This window comes from Lottia gigantea, assembly GCF_000327385.1.
Source record: "Lottia gigantea unplaced genomic scaffold LOTGIsca_5, whole genome shotgun sequence".
NCBI lineage: Eukaryota > Metazoa > Mollusca > Gastropoda > Lottiidae > Lottia > Lottia gigantea.
In genome coordinates this window covers 5,521,249-5,536,134 of record NW_008709715.1, presented here as the reverse complement: position 1 = coordinate 5,536,134, position 14,886 = coordinate 5,521,249, and the positions used below count along the sequence as shown (strand labels likewise).

General features: G+C 31.4%; 2 protein-coding genes across 2 annotated transcripts in view; one reads left to right on the top strand and one right to left on the bottom strand.

The window, feature by feature from the left end:
* The window catches only part of LOTGIDRAFT_229220 (hypothetical protein), an 8,545-nt gene extending 669 nt beyond the window's left edge, over positions 1–7,876 (top strand). Inside the window, exons 2-17 of the mRNA XM_009062147.1 lie at positions 162–307; positions 557–680; positions 1,003–1,117; positions 1,435–1,565; positions 1,685–1,743; positions 1,932–2,063; positions 2,453–2,628; positions 3,082–3,252; positions 3,493–3,613; positions 3,838–4,093; positions 4,403–4,569; positions 4,995–5,125; positions 5,393–5,473; positions 5,700–5,791; positions 6,138–6,349; positions 6,634–7,876. Of these exons, the coding sequence (XP_009060395.1) occupies positions 162–307; positions 557–680; positions 1,003–1,117; positions 1,435–1,565; positions 1,685–1,743; positions 1,932–2,063; positions 2,453–2,628; positions 3,082–3,252; positions 3,493–3,613; positions 3,838–4,093; positions 4,403–4,569; positions 4,995–5,125; positions 5,393–5,473; positions 5,700–5,791; positions 6,138–6,349; positions 6,634–6,782 (2,263 nt within the window). The 3' untranslated portion in view covers positions 6,783–7,876. The remainder of the gene's footprint in view (positions 1–161; positions 308–556; positions 681–1,002; positions 1,118–1,434; positions 1,566–1,684; positions 1,744–1,931; positions 2,064–2,452; positions 2,629–3,081; positions 3,253–3,492; positions 3,614–3,837; positions 4,094–4,402; positions 4,570–4,994; positions 5,126–5,392; positions 5,474–5,699; positions 5,792–6,137; positions 6,350–6,633) is intronic.
* Positions 7,729–14,142, bottom strand: LOTGIDRAFT_154476 (hypothetical protein; the record flags this gene model as incomplete). The annotated part of the gene is made up of 17 exons (XM_009062146.1): positions 7,729–7,943; positions 8,213–8,294; positions 8,571–8,813; positions 9,184–9,386; positions 9,605–9,700; positions 10,068–10,216; positions 10,512–10,720; positions 11,090–11,180; positions 11,448–11,590; positions 11,850–11,944; positions 12,185–12,266; positions 12,559–12,665; positions 12,873–12,965; positions 13,058–13,136; positions 13,344–13,477; positions 13,687–13,861; positions 14,089–14,142. 17 exons carry the CDS (start codon positions 14,140–14,142, stop codon positions 7,729–7,731), a joined length of 2,250 nt encoding a protein of 749 aa, XP_009060394.1.
* Between the last annotated feature and the right edge of the window lie 744 nt (positions 14,143–14,886).

Sequence of the window (14,886 nt, the reverse complement as noted above, 5' to 3'; positions counted from 1 at the left end):
GTGGGGGGGGGGGGGGGTATTGTAAGCTACAGCACCAAATTATCTACTGAATTCTTAGGCCACTAAAGAATCGTCATACCTTCATAGGAAGATTAGACTAACAACACCAGATGTTATCCTATTTATATCACTTATAATTTTTTTCTTCATTTTTTTTATAGATTATCAGAAAGAAATGTAGTAGAAATTGTTGCTAAATTGATAGAATTGAATTATATAGATGTTGTTTATACTTGTGATGGTAAAGAATATCTCACACATGATGAAATCAATAAAGAAATCAAAGAGGAACTACAAGTTCATGGAGGTAAGTATTGAATAGATAACTTTGTACCAGAAGCAAACAAAAAGTAATTGAAGTCTATTAGAATTGGAAGGCAAGATGATCTTCAATTTGAATTAGATTATATTCATCTGTAAGGAAAACACTAAAGACACTTAAGATAGAATCCTTGACCACCATACCAAATGTCAAGCAAATGATCTCAGGAACAGGATCCCAAAGCTTTCTTTGGTACATATGTTAAAGTCTTTGAATCTATTGTTTCATTTTCAGGAAGGATAAATTTAGTGGAGTTACAAGAGATACTTAATGTTGATTTAAGTGTTATTGAAGGACAAGTTGGAAAGATTATTAAACAGGGAACATTTTCATTGGTCTTAGGTCAACTTATTGATAAGTAAGTTATGTTTTCAACCTAGACTATAGTTTGGTTTTAATCTAGATATTCTAAACAAATACTTAGTATAGTCTTTTTATTTGCACATTAAGTGATGGGGTTATGATTTCTGTTCAGTAAATGGTTTAAAAGTTCACTTTGTTCAATTGATTTATTATGGGATAGAAAATCATATATTTTAGATATTATTCTACATAGGAGATATGGATGAGTATAGCCTCTACAGGTTCTGTAAAAAAAATATTCTATGTGTAAGTAAATTTTGTAATAATGGTCTATTCCCAACAGTCCTACAGATACATTTTGTTTACATTATTTCTAGAACGTATCAGAATCAGTTAGCTGAAGAAGTTAATGATAAATTACAAGAACAAGGTTATATTAAAATAGCTGATATAGTCAGACAATATGATCTTCCATTTGAATTTGTTTCCAAGGTATGTATATTTTGAAATACTTCAAAATCATATACATACATGTATGAAACATCTAAGTTGTAAACAGTAAAAATGTGTGTTGACTAACCGACAGATAAACACCACCTTAGAGACAAATCCAAAATCTTACCTCTTAATTTAGGGTTAATTTTGTACTGGCCAATCTCAGACTTTGGATAAAGTTTCATGGTAAGAAATTGTAAGAAACTTATCCCTGTTTCTTATGGTGTTTGGCCTCAACTTACAAGCCTTGCAGAGTGCATTTATGACAAGATTGTACAAAATAAAATGTTTATTTATTTAATTTATTTCTTTAGGTATTAATATCAAGGATTGGATCAACTATAAAAGGAAGAGTTGATAAATTTGATCGAGATGTTATATTTACTGAAGCTTATGTTAGAAGAATGAAGGCTAAGATTAGAGGAGCTCTAAGTGCTGTAACAAGGTAAAGAGATTTGTTGCATCAAAATAACTTCATTTAGATCTTGTTAATAAGTTTTTTCCTCTTTGCATTTAATTCAATTTGTTAATCTGAAGGTATAATCATTTTCTTTAATTTTCCAGCCCATTTACAGTAACAGCTATTCAAAATCATCTTGGTTTACAAGAAAACCTTTTTACTTGTAAGTATACATGATACTGCTTCTAGCATTTACTGTTTTAATTCTCCAAAGAATCTTTATTTTGAATTAAATATATAGTGAATCTATATTTATGTATTTAGCCTTCATTTTAGTCTTAAGCTATGTTAAGCTATATTATTTATATAGGCCTATTTAACTTCTTTAAAGCTATATTTAATTTGTTTCAGCTATATTAGAAGACCTAATTAAAAGTAGTAGATTATGTGGTAATTTAATGGGAAATATTTATACACCTGATATCTATGTTAAATCACAGAATGACTGGGTAGATACATTTTATCAACAGAATGGTTATTTAGGTAATTCATCCTATTATAATAGAGTTAGTGAATATTTTCATTTTCTGTTGTAATGACATTGTTCCAGCATTTTAAGCATCCGTTGACAGATAGAAGTCAGAAATATTCACTTGTCAATTAAAGTGTAGAGAAATCCATTTCATATTTTCTTATATGGAACAAAGTAAGTCATCAGATCTAGATGTATAAATAAAGGCTGTTAGTTTGACTGTATAACGTTGAATCAAGATGTTAATATGTTTTGTATTATGAAGATGTGTGGATATACTGACATTTATCAACTCAACTTTTCACATGTCATACAGAAATTGATATCAAGAGAAATGAATAATGTGACATGTCTAACAATATATATTATAATATTTATTATGATTGTTTTTTTTTTATAGAATACGCACCACTTCATAGATTAGGTATAACAGAAGTTAAAGAATATATTAAACAAAGATTCCATCAAGAAGATATAGTATATCTCAGTTCATCTTGTGCTGGTAAAGGTTTACAAGATTTAGTTGAGGCCAGTGTTGATGAAACACTGTCTCAAGATACCTGGTTAGATATATCAGTAAGTCTAATAGATTTTTTCTTTTTAGGTTCTGATAAAAGCATTGCTTTATTTAGAATCAGTATAGAAAATAATTTTTTTTCAATAAGTTTCATTACTTTGGGCATATACCATAAGTTCTGAAATTAGAAAGTTTGGCTCAGATTTTCCGAAACTAGTTTTGCTGGTTAGAATTATTTAACTTATGTAGGCAACATACTGAGCTGAGTTCATGTTAATTTTGTACAGCATATTTCATTCAGCTACCGTTCAATAATTTATTTGAAAAATACTATAAAAAATTTCTGATACACTGATGATTTTGATACTTATGTATTATGACCACTTTTTTAGCAGAATTTCCCTTACAGTGCAAACAGTGCTTATCTGAACCTAAGTTCTAATCTTATTAAGATAACTTTTTTTATCATTTTCTGCATGAAAATAAAATAAACATTTAAATGTGTTTTACAGACCATTTTACCATCAGTATTTACAACAAATGATGCACAACAATTACTAACAGCTTATCTAAAGAATCATAATGGTGCTATTATCTGTGGTAAAACTATAATAGCTAGTGAGAAAATCATTACACAATGTCATGAAATTTTTAAAGATAGAGTGATAAAGAAGGCCAAAAAGGTAAATATATTATGAAATTCTCATTGTGATGATAGGGGGTTAGATTTGAAATTGAATGGACTTGAAGGATCTCTAATCCAACTCCCCTTGGGCTGAGCTAACATACTGTGCTATCAATACTGCTTGTAATGCTGAATATAATTGTATCAGAAAGGAAAGCAAGCTGCTTGAAATGATTTGAAAGTATAAGGAAAAATGTGTCTTTTAATTTGAAACTCAAATACTAATTTGTGTTTTAAGGATGCCCTTGCCGATCCTAAGAAGTTTGCTCCAGATGAAGGTAAAGGTAGATCATCCAAGGATGATGATTTTGTTGATATGAAAGAAGAAAGAAGAGAACAGAGAAGGAAAAAGGCTGCAGGTAAATTAGAACTTTGTAATTATTTCTACTATGTATTTGATTGGTAGGTTAACATTATGGCCTCTGAAAGAAATCAACGCATGTCTGTGGCTAAAGACAATGGTAGAAAGTTCTTGTGATCAAATCACCAACCTTTGAACCTTGAGGACAAGACAAATATCCTACGCTGCTATACTAAGTGCTTCTTAGATAATGATTCAATAATATATGTTTATTATTTATAGCTGGAAGTGGTAGTACTAAAAGTGGAGGAGGAACTCAAGGTAGAGAAATTAAAACTAAATCAACTAAGAAGAAAGGTGGACGAGGTAGAGACAATGATAGAGGTGGTGATTCTGATGATGATAATAATAAACCATCTCAAGTTGAAGTTATAGAATTTTTGAGTATTGAGGAACTATCAGAGATTATTAGAGATCAACCTTTCTTACGTGATTGTCCTGAAAAATTAATCAAAGAAATAGCCACACAACTTTATAGGTAAATCACTTTATTGGTTTGAAGCTTAAAGCTATCATGGTTTCACAAGAATGAGATTTATAAAATTTATGTCTATGCTGGAATCAGTTTACTACGAGGTATACTTATTATTTTTTTCAAATATCTTGGCCGTAAGGGAATGACTTGAATGGTTGATGTTATGATTTGCTAATACATCTACCTATATAATAAAAAGAAATGGCAGGCTGGGACTCACCTTTATATGTATATATTTGGTTATTGAAGCTATTCTCACTGGCAAAAATTTGGGACAAAAACTGAAATTGAAATGTTGACTTTACTTTTCAGACCATTAAATAAAGAATATTTAGAAGTAGTAAAATCAACATTAAGTGAAATAGTTGGTACAACCTCTAGTGTAGATAGAAAGAAAACACATAATGTATTACAAGAGAAAATATTAGGCTTATGGACCAATGTTAAATTATTTGAAAAAGGCCTGAAGAATTTTAAAGGTAAGATTTTTTATAATTAAAAAGATGTCTGAATTATTTACAGCACCTCTTAACATTAGTCAATGCTGAGTTAAATTTGGATAGAGCTCTATTGATGAGGTCTGAACAGTTTCTGTCTGTTCTAATTCTGGCTACAATCGAAATATTCTGAACCACATATATCACTTTCAAAATTTATCCTTCTATTATTTCTCTGTCATTTTGAATTTTGTCTATAATTCCAACTTTTTGGAAAATAAAGAACTCATTCTGAACCATGTTCCAAATTGTTTTATTGTTCCCCTGGTTGATTTCATGAATCCCGAACATGCAGAAATAACCAGTTAAGCACCATCTTGTTATTGTAATCCCCAAAACTGTTCAAAATTTAAAGACTGTGGTTTCTTATATGATAGTTATGTAATGGGCTTTATATTTTATTATAGATGATACTCAAACTCAACTGAGTAAACATCTATTAAATACAGTATGTAATGATATGTGTAATATAATAGTTAATGCTGTAGCAGGAGATCATCAAATGTCTGTTCAAGATGAATCTACATTAACTAACGAGGTAAGAACTTTGTGTTATAACTTATTAAGGCCTTCACCAGACTCGTACCAACTTGTGATGATTTTTATCAAGTTCTGAACCATGATCTTTCTTTATACCAATACCTTAAGCCTTTGATATAGGTGTAAAGATAATTTGTCATTAGTATAAAGAAACATTTCAAAAATACCATTTTTCCAGTGTTACTTCATTCTATCTAGTCCAGTTATTGAGATTGGTCTATAATTATAATCATGGAACAGAATTTTGAAACATTTTGTTTTTCAGGAGCGTTTAAAATTAATTATGAAATTACCTAGTAAAGATCAAGTACCTTTAACTAAATTACATCAAGCTGTTAGAGGAAAGGTAAAAACTGGTTTACAGATTTATCACTAACTATTTTATAACATTAAAAGGCAGATATCATTTGAATAAAGATCTATTGTCCTTCATGTTAATGAAAGGTTTTTCAGCTGCTTAAATCTGATAAAACTAGAGTTATTTAAATATTCAAATGATGGAAAGTGTTATTGATGCTTTGCTTTGAGGAAGTAGTCATAATTTCAATATGTTCATTCTTAATGTATTGTAGAGCTTAGATGAGTTTTTTAATCAGTTTGAAAATTTATGTGGACCAGAACATTTAGGTCTCATGTTAAAAAAACCTGATAAGAAGAAAGAAAGGTAAGTTATTGAGCAAATTTAATTCTATAATGCTCTGAAATAACATTATGATGGGCCAAATCGTTCACCATCTTTTATTCATGCCAAGGATTTTAAAGCTAGGTGATGGGCAAGTGGAAAGTGGTGGATTTTGGTGTCATGGTTGGAGAGCTAGACTAGACTGGTGACTATAGACTGATCTGAAATTTATGTCTAGTTGTTTGGGAAAGACATAGAATTGAGGCTCTCTGTACTACAGGCTACTGGTTGTGAAGTATATTAAAATAGAAGTGCACCTTTCCTCATTGGCTACTGCATGGTATTGTTCATCATTAAGCCAGTATAGTTTATCATTTTTCTTTTTCAGACAGCTAACATTTAGTCACCGCCAGTCTCTAGCTGCTCAGTTAAAAGATGAGAATGATCCAGCTATGACTTTACATTTAGCTAGTGTGATATTATTTTATACCTTTACACAGACAATATTAGATACACCAGGTCGACTGGTACCACAGATAGTTCAATTCTTATCCACTTATCTAGATACAGAAAAACAAACAATATTGACAGACTTTCAAGGTATGTTATGTTTTTAATAAACACTCAGATCATCAGTGCTGGTTGAATCATCCCAAGTTATTTAGTAAAATAATTGTTTTCCATTTTATCGTTCCCAGTATATAGTTAATTTGATTATTGCTCATAGAGTGATTACGGTATATAAATACAAAAATTATGATGGGAATCCAGCAGTGGATTTGATACAGACCTAACAGTTGTCAAACTCAGAGTTAGAACATCAGTAGGTGTATATGTTACCCATAAGACTCAATTTCATTCTCACATTTAAAGTATATTTTCAGAATTAGTTATAAAATCAGCCAAATTAAAAAGTTCGGAAGAAGAAATAGAAGATTTAGATAGTATTGAAAAAGAAATGAAAGATTTATTACCTCAAGTTAAAGAAATAGCATTAACTACCAGAAAATCAGCTGGTGGAAATGAAGACTAGATATATATATATATATATAGCTAGTTTATCAACAATTGATCATTATGGAGATGGGAATTTTACAAGTTTATAATCTATTTCACGAATATCCAATGTTACACCAAATAAATTGTCAAATCACAAGGCTTTAAATCAAATACAGTCAATTATTTTATTAAGGGGTTGTGCAGTAGCACTCCAATATAAAACAGCAAAATCAGTGGACGACCCCTGAGGAATGAGAATGACCGTCTTTGTAGCCTAAAATGATTGTAATTACCAAAGTTTTTAGGACTTGTGGGGGATCAAGGCTATCTTTCCAACCAAGAGTTGTCCTATGTAACTGATAAAGGTCTAGTAATATTTCAAGCAGAAATGAAGATTTTATTTGTGAAAATAGAATATACAAATGAAATGAACTGAATGCTTCAACTAGCATTGATACACTGATACAAAAATAAATTACATTATATTGAGAATGAATAAATAAACTTCAGATTTAAATTTTTTTAGATCTGATAAAAGGATGATTACTTTATTTGTTTTGGTGAAACTATAATGAATAACAGGACCTCATGTCTTTCTTTACTGATTCTAATGTGATAACTAACAAAGGTTTTAGGTTTTAACCTTGATCAATCAGCTGGTATTCTCATGGCCTGATAGCCTTTATTAAACTCAATATTAATGGTGTTGCAAATAGCAATCTGTGTGGAATACACAAAATATTATGCTTAAACAAAACTAATTCGCTAAGAAATAATTTTTTAACCAACAAGGTCAAGCTACAAGAATATCTGCTTCTCAGACCAAGAATAAGATGTTAAAGACTGTCCTTGATGAATTAAACATTTTGTGATAGTTTGAGCAGAACCAAGAATTCTATTTCTAAGCATTGAGAAATATTACTATTAGACAAGAAAATAGTTAACTATCAACAAGAAATAACTGATCATGTATCATAGCTTCAGTTGACATGTGGTGCTGATTGTCTTGTTGGCATGGCGTAAGGTGCTCCTAGAAATTGATCAGCAATTCTCCCTGCCTCTCGTAATCCACTGAGGAAAGCACCATGTACTGTAGCAGGGTAGTTTCTAACAGTATGTTCTCCTGCGAAGAATAATCTGGGTTGTGCCCCTTGTTGTGGTGGTACTGGTGTCGATAGTAGATCATAATCATTACCTAAAAAAGAAATTAAAACGATTAAAATGTAATCCTCAACAATGTAGGGGCTATAATGCCAATATGTGAGATGTTCAGTTTAATAGAAATTTGAATCCCTGCTACCAGTACAAGATAATATTGAGAGGACACCTTCAGGTTGTGCTTTAAAACTAAAAGTAATATATGCCTTACATTCCTGAATATGTTGTTGGGCAATGGGTCAAAATATTTATATTCAAGTGTTTGAAGAAAGTCAGTATCTATGCATGCAAAATATTCAAGCTAACCTGAAGATCCAGCAGCAACAAAAGAATAAGATCCCCGAGACCAAGGATCAGCTCTCCATCTTGTTACCAATGTTTCTTTAGGCTGAAATATTGACAAGAAAAAAGATAACAATATATGTAACAACTTTGAAACATAAAACCTCAGATAAGATGGAAACAGAGGTGTTGTTCCCTCAAGATACCTGACAGCTGATAATATTGAAAACAGTGCTAAAGACATTCAGTGTCCGACAGGCTATTTTCAATCTGGCATTTTGGACAGACAAACAGACATGTCCAGCAAATATGGCCAATCAACAATCCTGACAAAATGACATTGCCAATCAACATAAGTCTCATAATACACAGGAAAACAAACCTGAGGTACAGCATTATTTCCAAATATCAACTTCAATACAGCAATAGATCTTCCTACAATAACATCATCAGTAACATTTTCCATGATGGCTGCTGCTTCACCTGCTACTAGAGCTAATAATACTGGTGCTTTATACAGATTCCAGAATAAAAATAACTCTCCACGACTTAATGTTGTACTTCCAACATGTCCAAATAAATTAGAGTTGGGATCCCAGAATATTCTATCAAAACATAACACCACCTGTAATAAAGTTATAGTGATGCTTGTAAGTCTTTTAATTGTCTTAAATAAAAATGTACATTATTAACTTGTAAGTAGTATGCTACATGTTGACCCTTGAATGAATTAACATGTGCACCTTAAACAGTCTAGACTATCATCACCAATATCTGTGTACAGTAAACGCTAAGTTTTAGTGGATTTACAAGGGCTACAAATGTCTCTAAAAATAGAATAGTGCATATCTGTGTCCCTCATATACATAAAAACCTCTTTACAATCTCTTAAAGTACTGATTTTAGCAACAGTAGCTAGTTCTGTTTTGTCATTGCAAGAACTGATTTAAGCACAGTTTGTCTATTAACTTGTTGAAAACTATTTCAGTGCATACCTTATTGAGATTACCAAAACCTAGTCTTTGAATAGCCCCTGTTTTCCATTCTGGTAATGGAGGTATAAACTGTACACTATTAGGTCCTGATCCCTTCAGACATTCTTTCATGACCCCCAATGGTAAGGTTGATAATACAGCATCTGCTTTATAAGTCTGGGGATTTGCATTGTTTTTAGCATTAGTAGTTACTATCTCTACACCTACAGAAAAAAATAACAAATTATCGTCTCTTAAAACCATCTATGAAAACAGAACTAAGAAAATTACTTAGTAGTCTGGTAAGAAAAATTCGGATATAACTAATATGTTTTCAAGGGTTATTTTGCATCCTTTTGATACACCTTTCAATAGCTCAGACTTGAGACAGGCCTAAAAATGAAATCAGTTTTACACAGATATTTAAGTATATTTGTCTTACCAGTAGTGGTATGTCTAATTTGTCTAACTGCTGTGTTTAATTTTATATCTAATCCTTCAGATAAAGCTACAGGAACACAGGAATAACCATTGCGAACTGCAAAATAATATTACATCATTGATAATAATACAACTGAAAATTATAGCTCATCCTGATGCAAATTCAAGCCACAGGAAAGTCTGTTAGAAAATATAGGAGCAAACAAAGAAAGCTAGTGTTAAAGTCAACATTAAGAATATGGCACAAAGACCTTTAGCTTCAACCCCAAAAATTGACAAGAGTGTATCTTAGGCTGTTGACACAATGGGGGGACAAACATACATGTGCACAGGTCAAGATAAAAATACTGGAGACTTGCCTTGAAAAATCTTGCATACAGAGGATGAGTTGAGGGGGTTTCACTGTATCAGAAATAACATTTAGAATAAATATAAAAATGGCGTGTAGACCACACCATACCTACCAGTTAAATGGCTTCCAGAAAATTCAAAATCATCATCTTGATCCCAATGTTTTAATGATAAAGCTGTCAATGGTGTAGCGTTAGCAAATTCTAAATTAGCAAAATGCCAGTCTAATATTTGACGATCTCTTGATGATAAATAAACATCACTGAAATATGAGAAAAAAGAAAATCAGTTACAAGTCTGAATTAAAGAGTTTTACTTTCACATTTCATTGGCATGCAGAGGGGAAACCTTATATAAGACAATTGGCATGCTGTTTCCTGGTGATCTACAAAACACAATATACAAAATCTATTCCACATCTGAACCCAAAAAGGTCAATAACAGCAGCTTTTTCATGAACCAGCTGGTAGATAAGTATGTGATTGTATTTGTAATCCTTGAAAATTATTTTTTTTCCTTCTGAGTGGTAGTATATGACGATTTTAGGATATATTTACCTTGGTGGATTAGCTTCCAATTCTTGTAGTTTTTCTTCAATTTCTTTCTGCTGGGCAACAAGTTGATCATATTCTTTACAAGCAGCATTTAGATCTCGTAATTTACTCTTGATAAGGAACTCAGCTGTAATATCACCTGGTGGTTTTATTTCTGATGCTTCACGCCACTGTTTATTGATCTCTTCTACTTTATCTCTATAGGCTATCAACTAAAATAAATCCAGAAAATGAAAAATTTATTATATCATATGAATCATCTCTGCAATATGTCCAAAATTATAACATATTTATAGTATAAATTTTATACCATGTTCCATTGTAGGTAAACTTCATATAATAGACCTCCTTGACACATATTCATTATGTCACAAGGTTTTCCACAATCAAAGTCATCTTTACAGAACTTAATATTATAACATCATACATGAGTATGGACGACCACTCTAGTATGAAAATAAGCTGCTTGAATCTAGCAAATCATTTCAAATGTAGAGTGATATTCATTTTTTTATCGTAAAATGCTGGGGTCTTCGAATCTGGAGACCTTGAATACCTGATTTTGTAAAATCTTTACTTACCTGTGATTGATTCTTCTTTAATTTATCCTGTAATTCTAGAATATGTCTCTGATGTTGACACTGTTTCTCTTTCACATGTTTTTCTTGTAATCTGTAATGATATAAACATCATAGGTATGAGTTTTAATAATGAATTTTGATAAGCTGTATTCATGATGAACACATATTGCAATAGTACTTACATATAACAAAATAATAGCAATGTGAACTCTGAAAAAAAGAATTCTGAAAAAAAAAACCATTCAAACAACGGCATCAAGTGTTGCAACTACGTGTTATAAGATTCATAAGTCTAAACAAACTTGGGGTAAATTCTTACAAGCTTGCCAATAATCACCAAATTATAAGAAGAACTTACTTGATAACAGCCTCTAGAGCCTGGCCTAAAGCTGCTGGTTTATTATTAATATAGTTAAAATCCATCTGGTGTGATAAATAGGATGTTGTTTCTAGAAGTCTGTTAAATTCTCTCTCTACCATCTCATCTTTTTCTTTGGGAACCTACATTAGATTCAATTTCAAACATATGATGCGATCACTTGTACAACTTTTGATTTGTAGTCAGGCAGATTTTGTTTGCTAAAGATGCCATTTTTAAAACCAAAAGTTATTCTTTTCTACCGTTCGCTAGATATTTTTAACAGTAATGAGCAATAATCAAGAAAATCAATTTTTTTTTTACATGTTATTGATATAACAAAACTGTTCAGAAGGATACATGCAGAAATGATTTTGATTTAGATATAGTAAAGAGACTTACAGTGGCACCATTACTCTCATATAGAGGACATTTCTGTTTTATTTTGTGTAGTTCCATGTTGACTTGTTTACTTAAAATAGTAACAGGATTACCCCCTGGAAATTAGAACAAGACATATAAAATTATGAGTTAATGACAAAGCAGTTGATGATGCTGTATAAGAAGATCCCAAATTTTCATCTTTATGTATCAAACTTTCCACAACTGAATTCATAAGTTGTTAAAAAATTTTGTCCTTTTTGAAACAGAACTCTGTTATTAACTTGACAACAAATCATATAAAAGAAAAAGAACTATTGAATGCTATGTCTTCTGTCAATGATTAAATGTCTTACCTAGTCCAGTTACCACCATAGCTCCTAAATCAGCTACATAGTTCCCCTTTCTAAATGTTACAATTCTTCCTCCAACTCTCTCCTGTAAAACAATGGTAGAAAGATTTGAAATTAATTCATTAGCCACCAGATTAAACTAAATTGTAAAAGGAATTCTAAAATAACATGTAAGTAAATACTGTGAGCTATGTAGACTCAAACTGACAAACTCAAACACACAGGGACATTAAGAGTTACAATTGCTAATCTTCACAGTAGTCTGTCAGCTGAGAGCCTTTATATTGTAAACCATTCTTCCTGTGTTAACAGTGAAGAGCTCTTATTAATTACTACACCATTGGAATAAAACTACAGTAAGACATAGGGCTACTTACTCTAGCTTCTAACACGACAACATCCAAACCAAATGCAAGAAGTTGTTTAGCAGCACCTAGCCCTGCAATACCAGCTCCTATCACTACAACACGACCATGTTTCTTGGCTGAAATAGATATCATATTCATTTCTACATTGTTGACAGTAATCAAACCTAATGTCTAAGATATTTATATGCACATTTATGTATTTTCTAGAGCAGAGAAGTCAATTTTGTTTGAGCGTGAATTTAGATGATATCATGCAAGACACTTTCTAATCACTTAATTTAGTATCTTTGGACAGATAAATAATGACTTAAAATACAGCTTACCTGGTAGTGGTTTCAGTCTTTTAAAAACTCCAAAATTGATATAACCATATCTCTCTAAATAAGCATGTATTCTCATAACCAGTGGCCCATCACCTACAAAACAGTTAAAAACATGTACATTCTCTTTGTCAATTTAGACAAGAATACCAATAACCATCATTAAGAATTGCCTATGAAAAACTTACTATTGTAAGGGGATTCAATCTGTGGTAAAACTGTTTCAAATGTCGCCTGAACTTTACAATTTTCCAACCAACACTGAAGCTAAAACAAAGAATAAATTTTTAAAAACAATTTAAATGCTGATAAAAGATTTTTATAAAATACAGTATGATTTCAGTAGGGATTGTGATTGATAAATTTCACATGATGATAACAATACAAACTGAAATACCAGGAGATGTATACCACACAATTTCTGTCTGTTATTTAAATCAATGATAAAATTCATACTACAGTAGTCCTACTTACAATTCTATTTCTAATGTACAAGAAAACTTTCTGTGCTTGAGGAGGGCCTTGTATGATATCAGGAAAACAAGCAGCCTCCTGAGATGTCATTTTATCTAATGGTAAACGACTCTGAAATGCAGCTCCTTCCAGACCTAAAGAAATTAAAAAATAATTTGATTTATTATTGGAAAATTAAAGATAATTCAAAAGCATATCATAAAAAATGTATTTGTAAGACATAGAGATTACAGCTCAAATTCTTATGAGGTTACTTTCAGTCACTCTGTGAAGCTTCACTGGATATGAATAATTTGAATTTTACAAAGCAACAAAAGTAGAAATGGGGCATTTATCCACTCACCTGTTGGGTCGTCATTTTCACTGTCATCATGTTCACCTGGCTCATTTTCATCTCCTCCCTTCCCAGAATCTTTACTCTTCTCTTTCACGCTTTCTTTCTTCTCTGGTTTCTCTTTCTCTGGCTTGGCATCCTGTTTATCATCTTCTGAAATATCTTCATCAGAGGCATTCTCTACCTACAAATCAATTGTATAACATCTATGATCAAGTTAAAAGTTGTCTGTAAAATTACTTCCCCTTGAAAAGTTAACTGTTGTCGTAGTAAAATTTCCGACATTTCGGTTATCTCGCCATAGCCATATCAACCCAATGTTAATTTGGAAAATATAGGTTTCAAACGATGATAATTGGCATTTTTAACATAGAATTATCATCTAGAATAGCATAAATAAAAAATATTTACTCCAAACCTTTGTTTTCTTCCTTCTGCTTGATCTTCTCGAATCGGAACCTTCATTGTCTTCCGTCGGCGAACTTCTTTTCCTGCTTTCCTCTTCATTAACCGTCTCCTTCTTATCTTTGGCAGAGTTATTTGGGTTTTTACTGGAATTTGACATATTTTCTTCCCTTCTTATTACAAAAAAATGTGAAATCTTACGCTATCTTTTTTGTAAAAACAGAAGCATCGCTTTGTTCCAGAAAGCGCCCTCCAGCGGTAATTTATCAATCGAGTTACTTCCCTTTAACCACCTGTGGTTGAAACCAAGGAAGCTTTAAGCTGGGCAATATTTCATATATATCTAATATATCTCACTCTGCCCGCCTGTCACCCAAATAGCTAACAATTGGAATATTAACAAGGGATTACAAGCTTTAAAAAACATAACTTATGTAAAACATGGACTGTATTGCATTTATCATGACTTTCATATTTAAAGGGGCAATTTGTTTTTTTGGTAGATTCTAAGTCCAAAATTTTTTTTGTTCAAATTTATGAAAACTATACACCATAATATGGAGACGCATTTGAAAATTTTGACTGAAAATATCCACTCGTTGATTTTGTAACGCCGAAACTATTTAAAACGCTTATGCGTGTTTTAATTTTGGTGGTAGGTGTAGAAACTACTGTACGGATTTTAGAAAAATAAAGTTATTTATTTCCAATAGGTTAATCCTGTTACATTTTGTATATTGAAGTGCCGAAAATATTTAAAAAGAGAATTGATTTTTCATATGAAATAAAAAATGTTAAAACTAA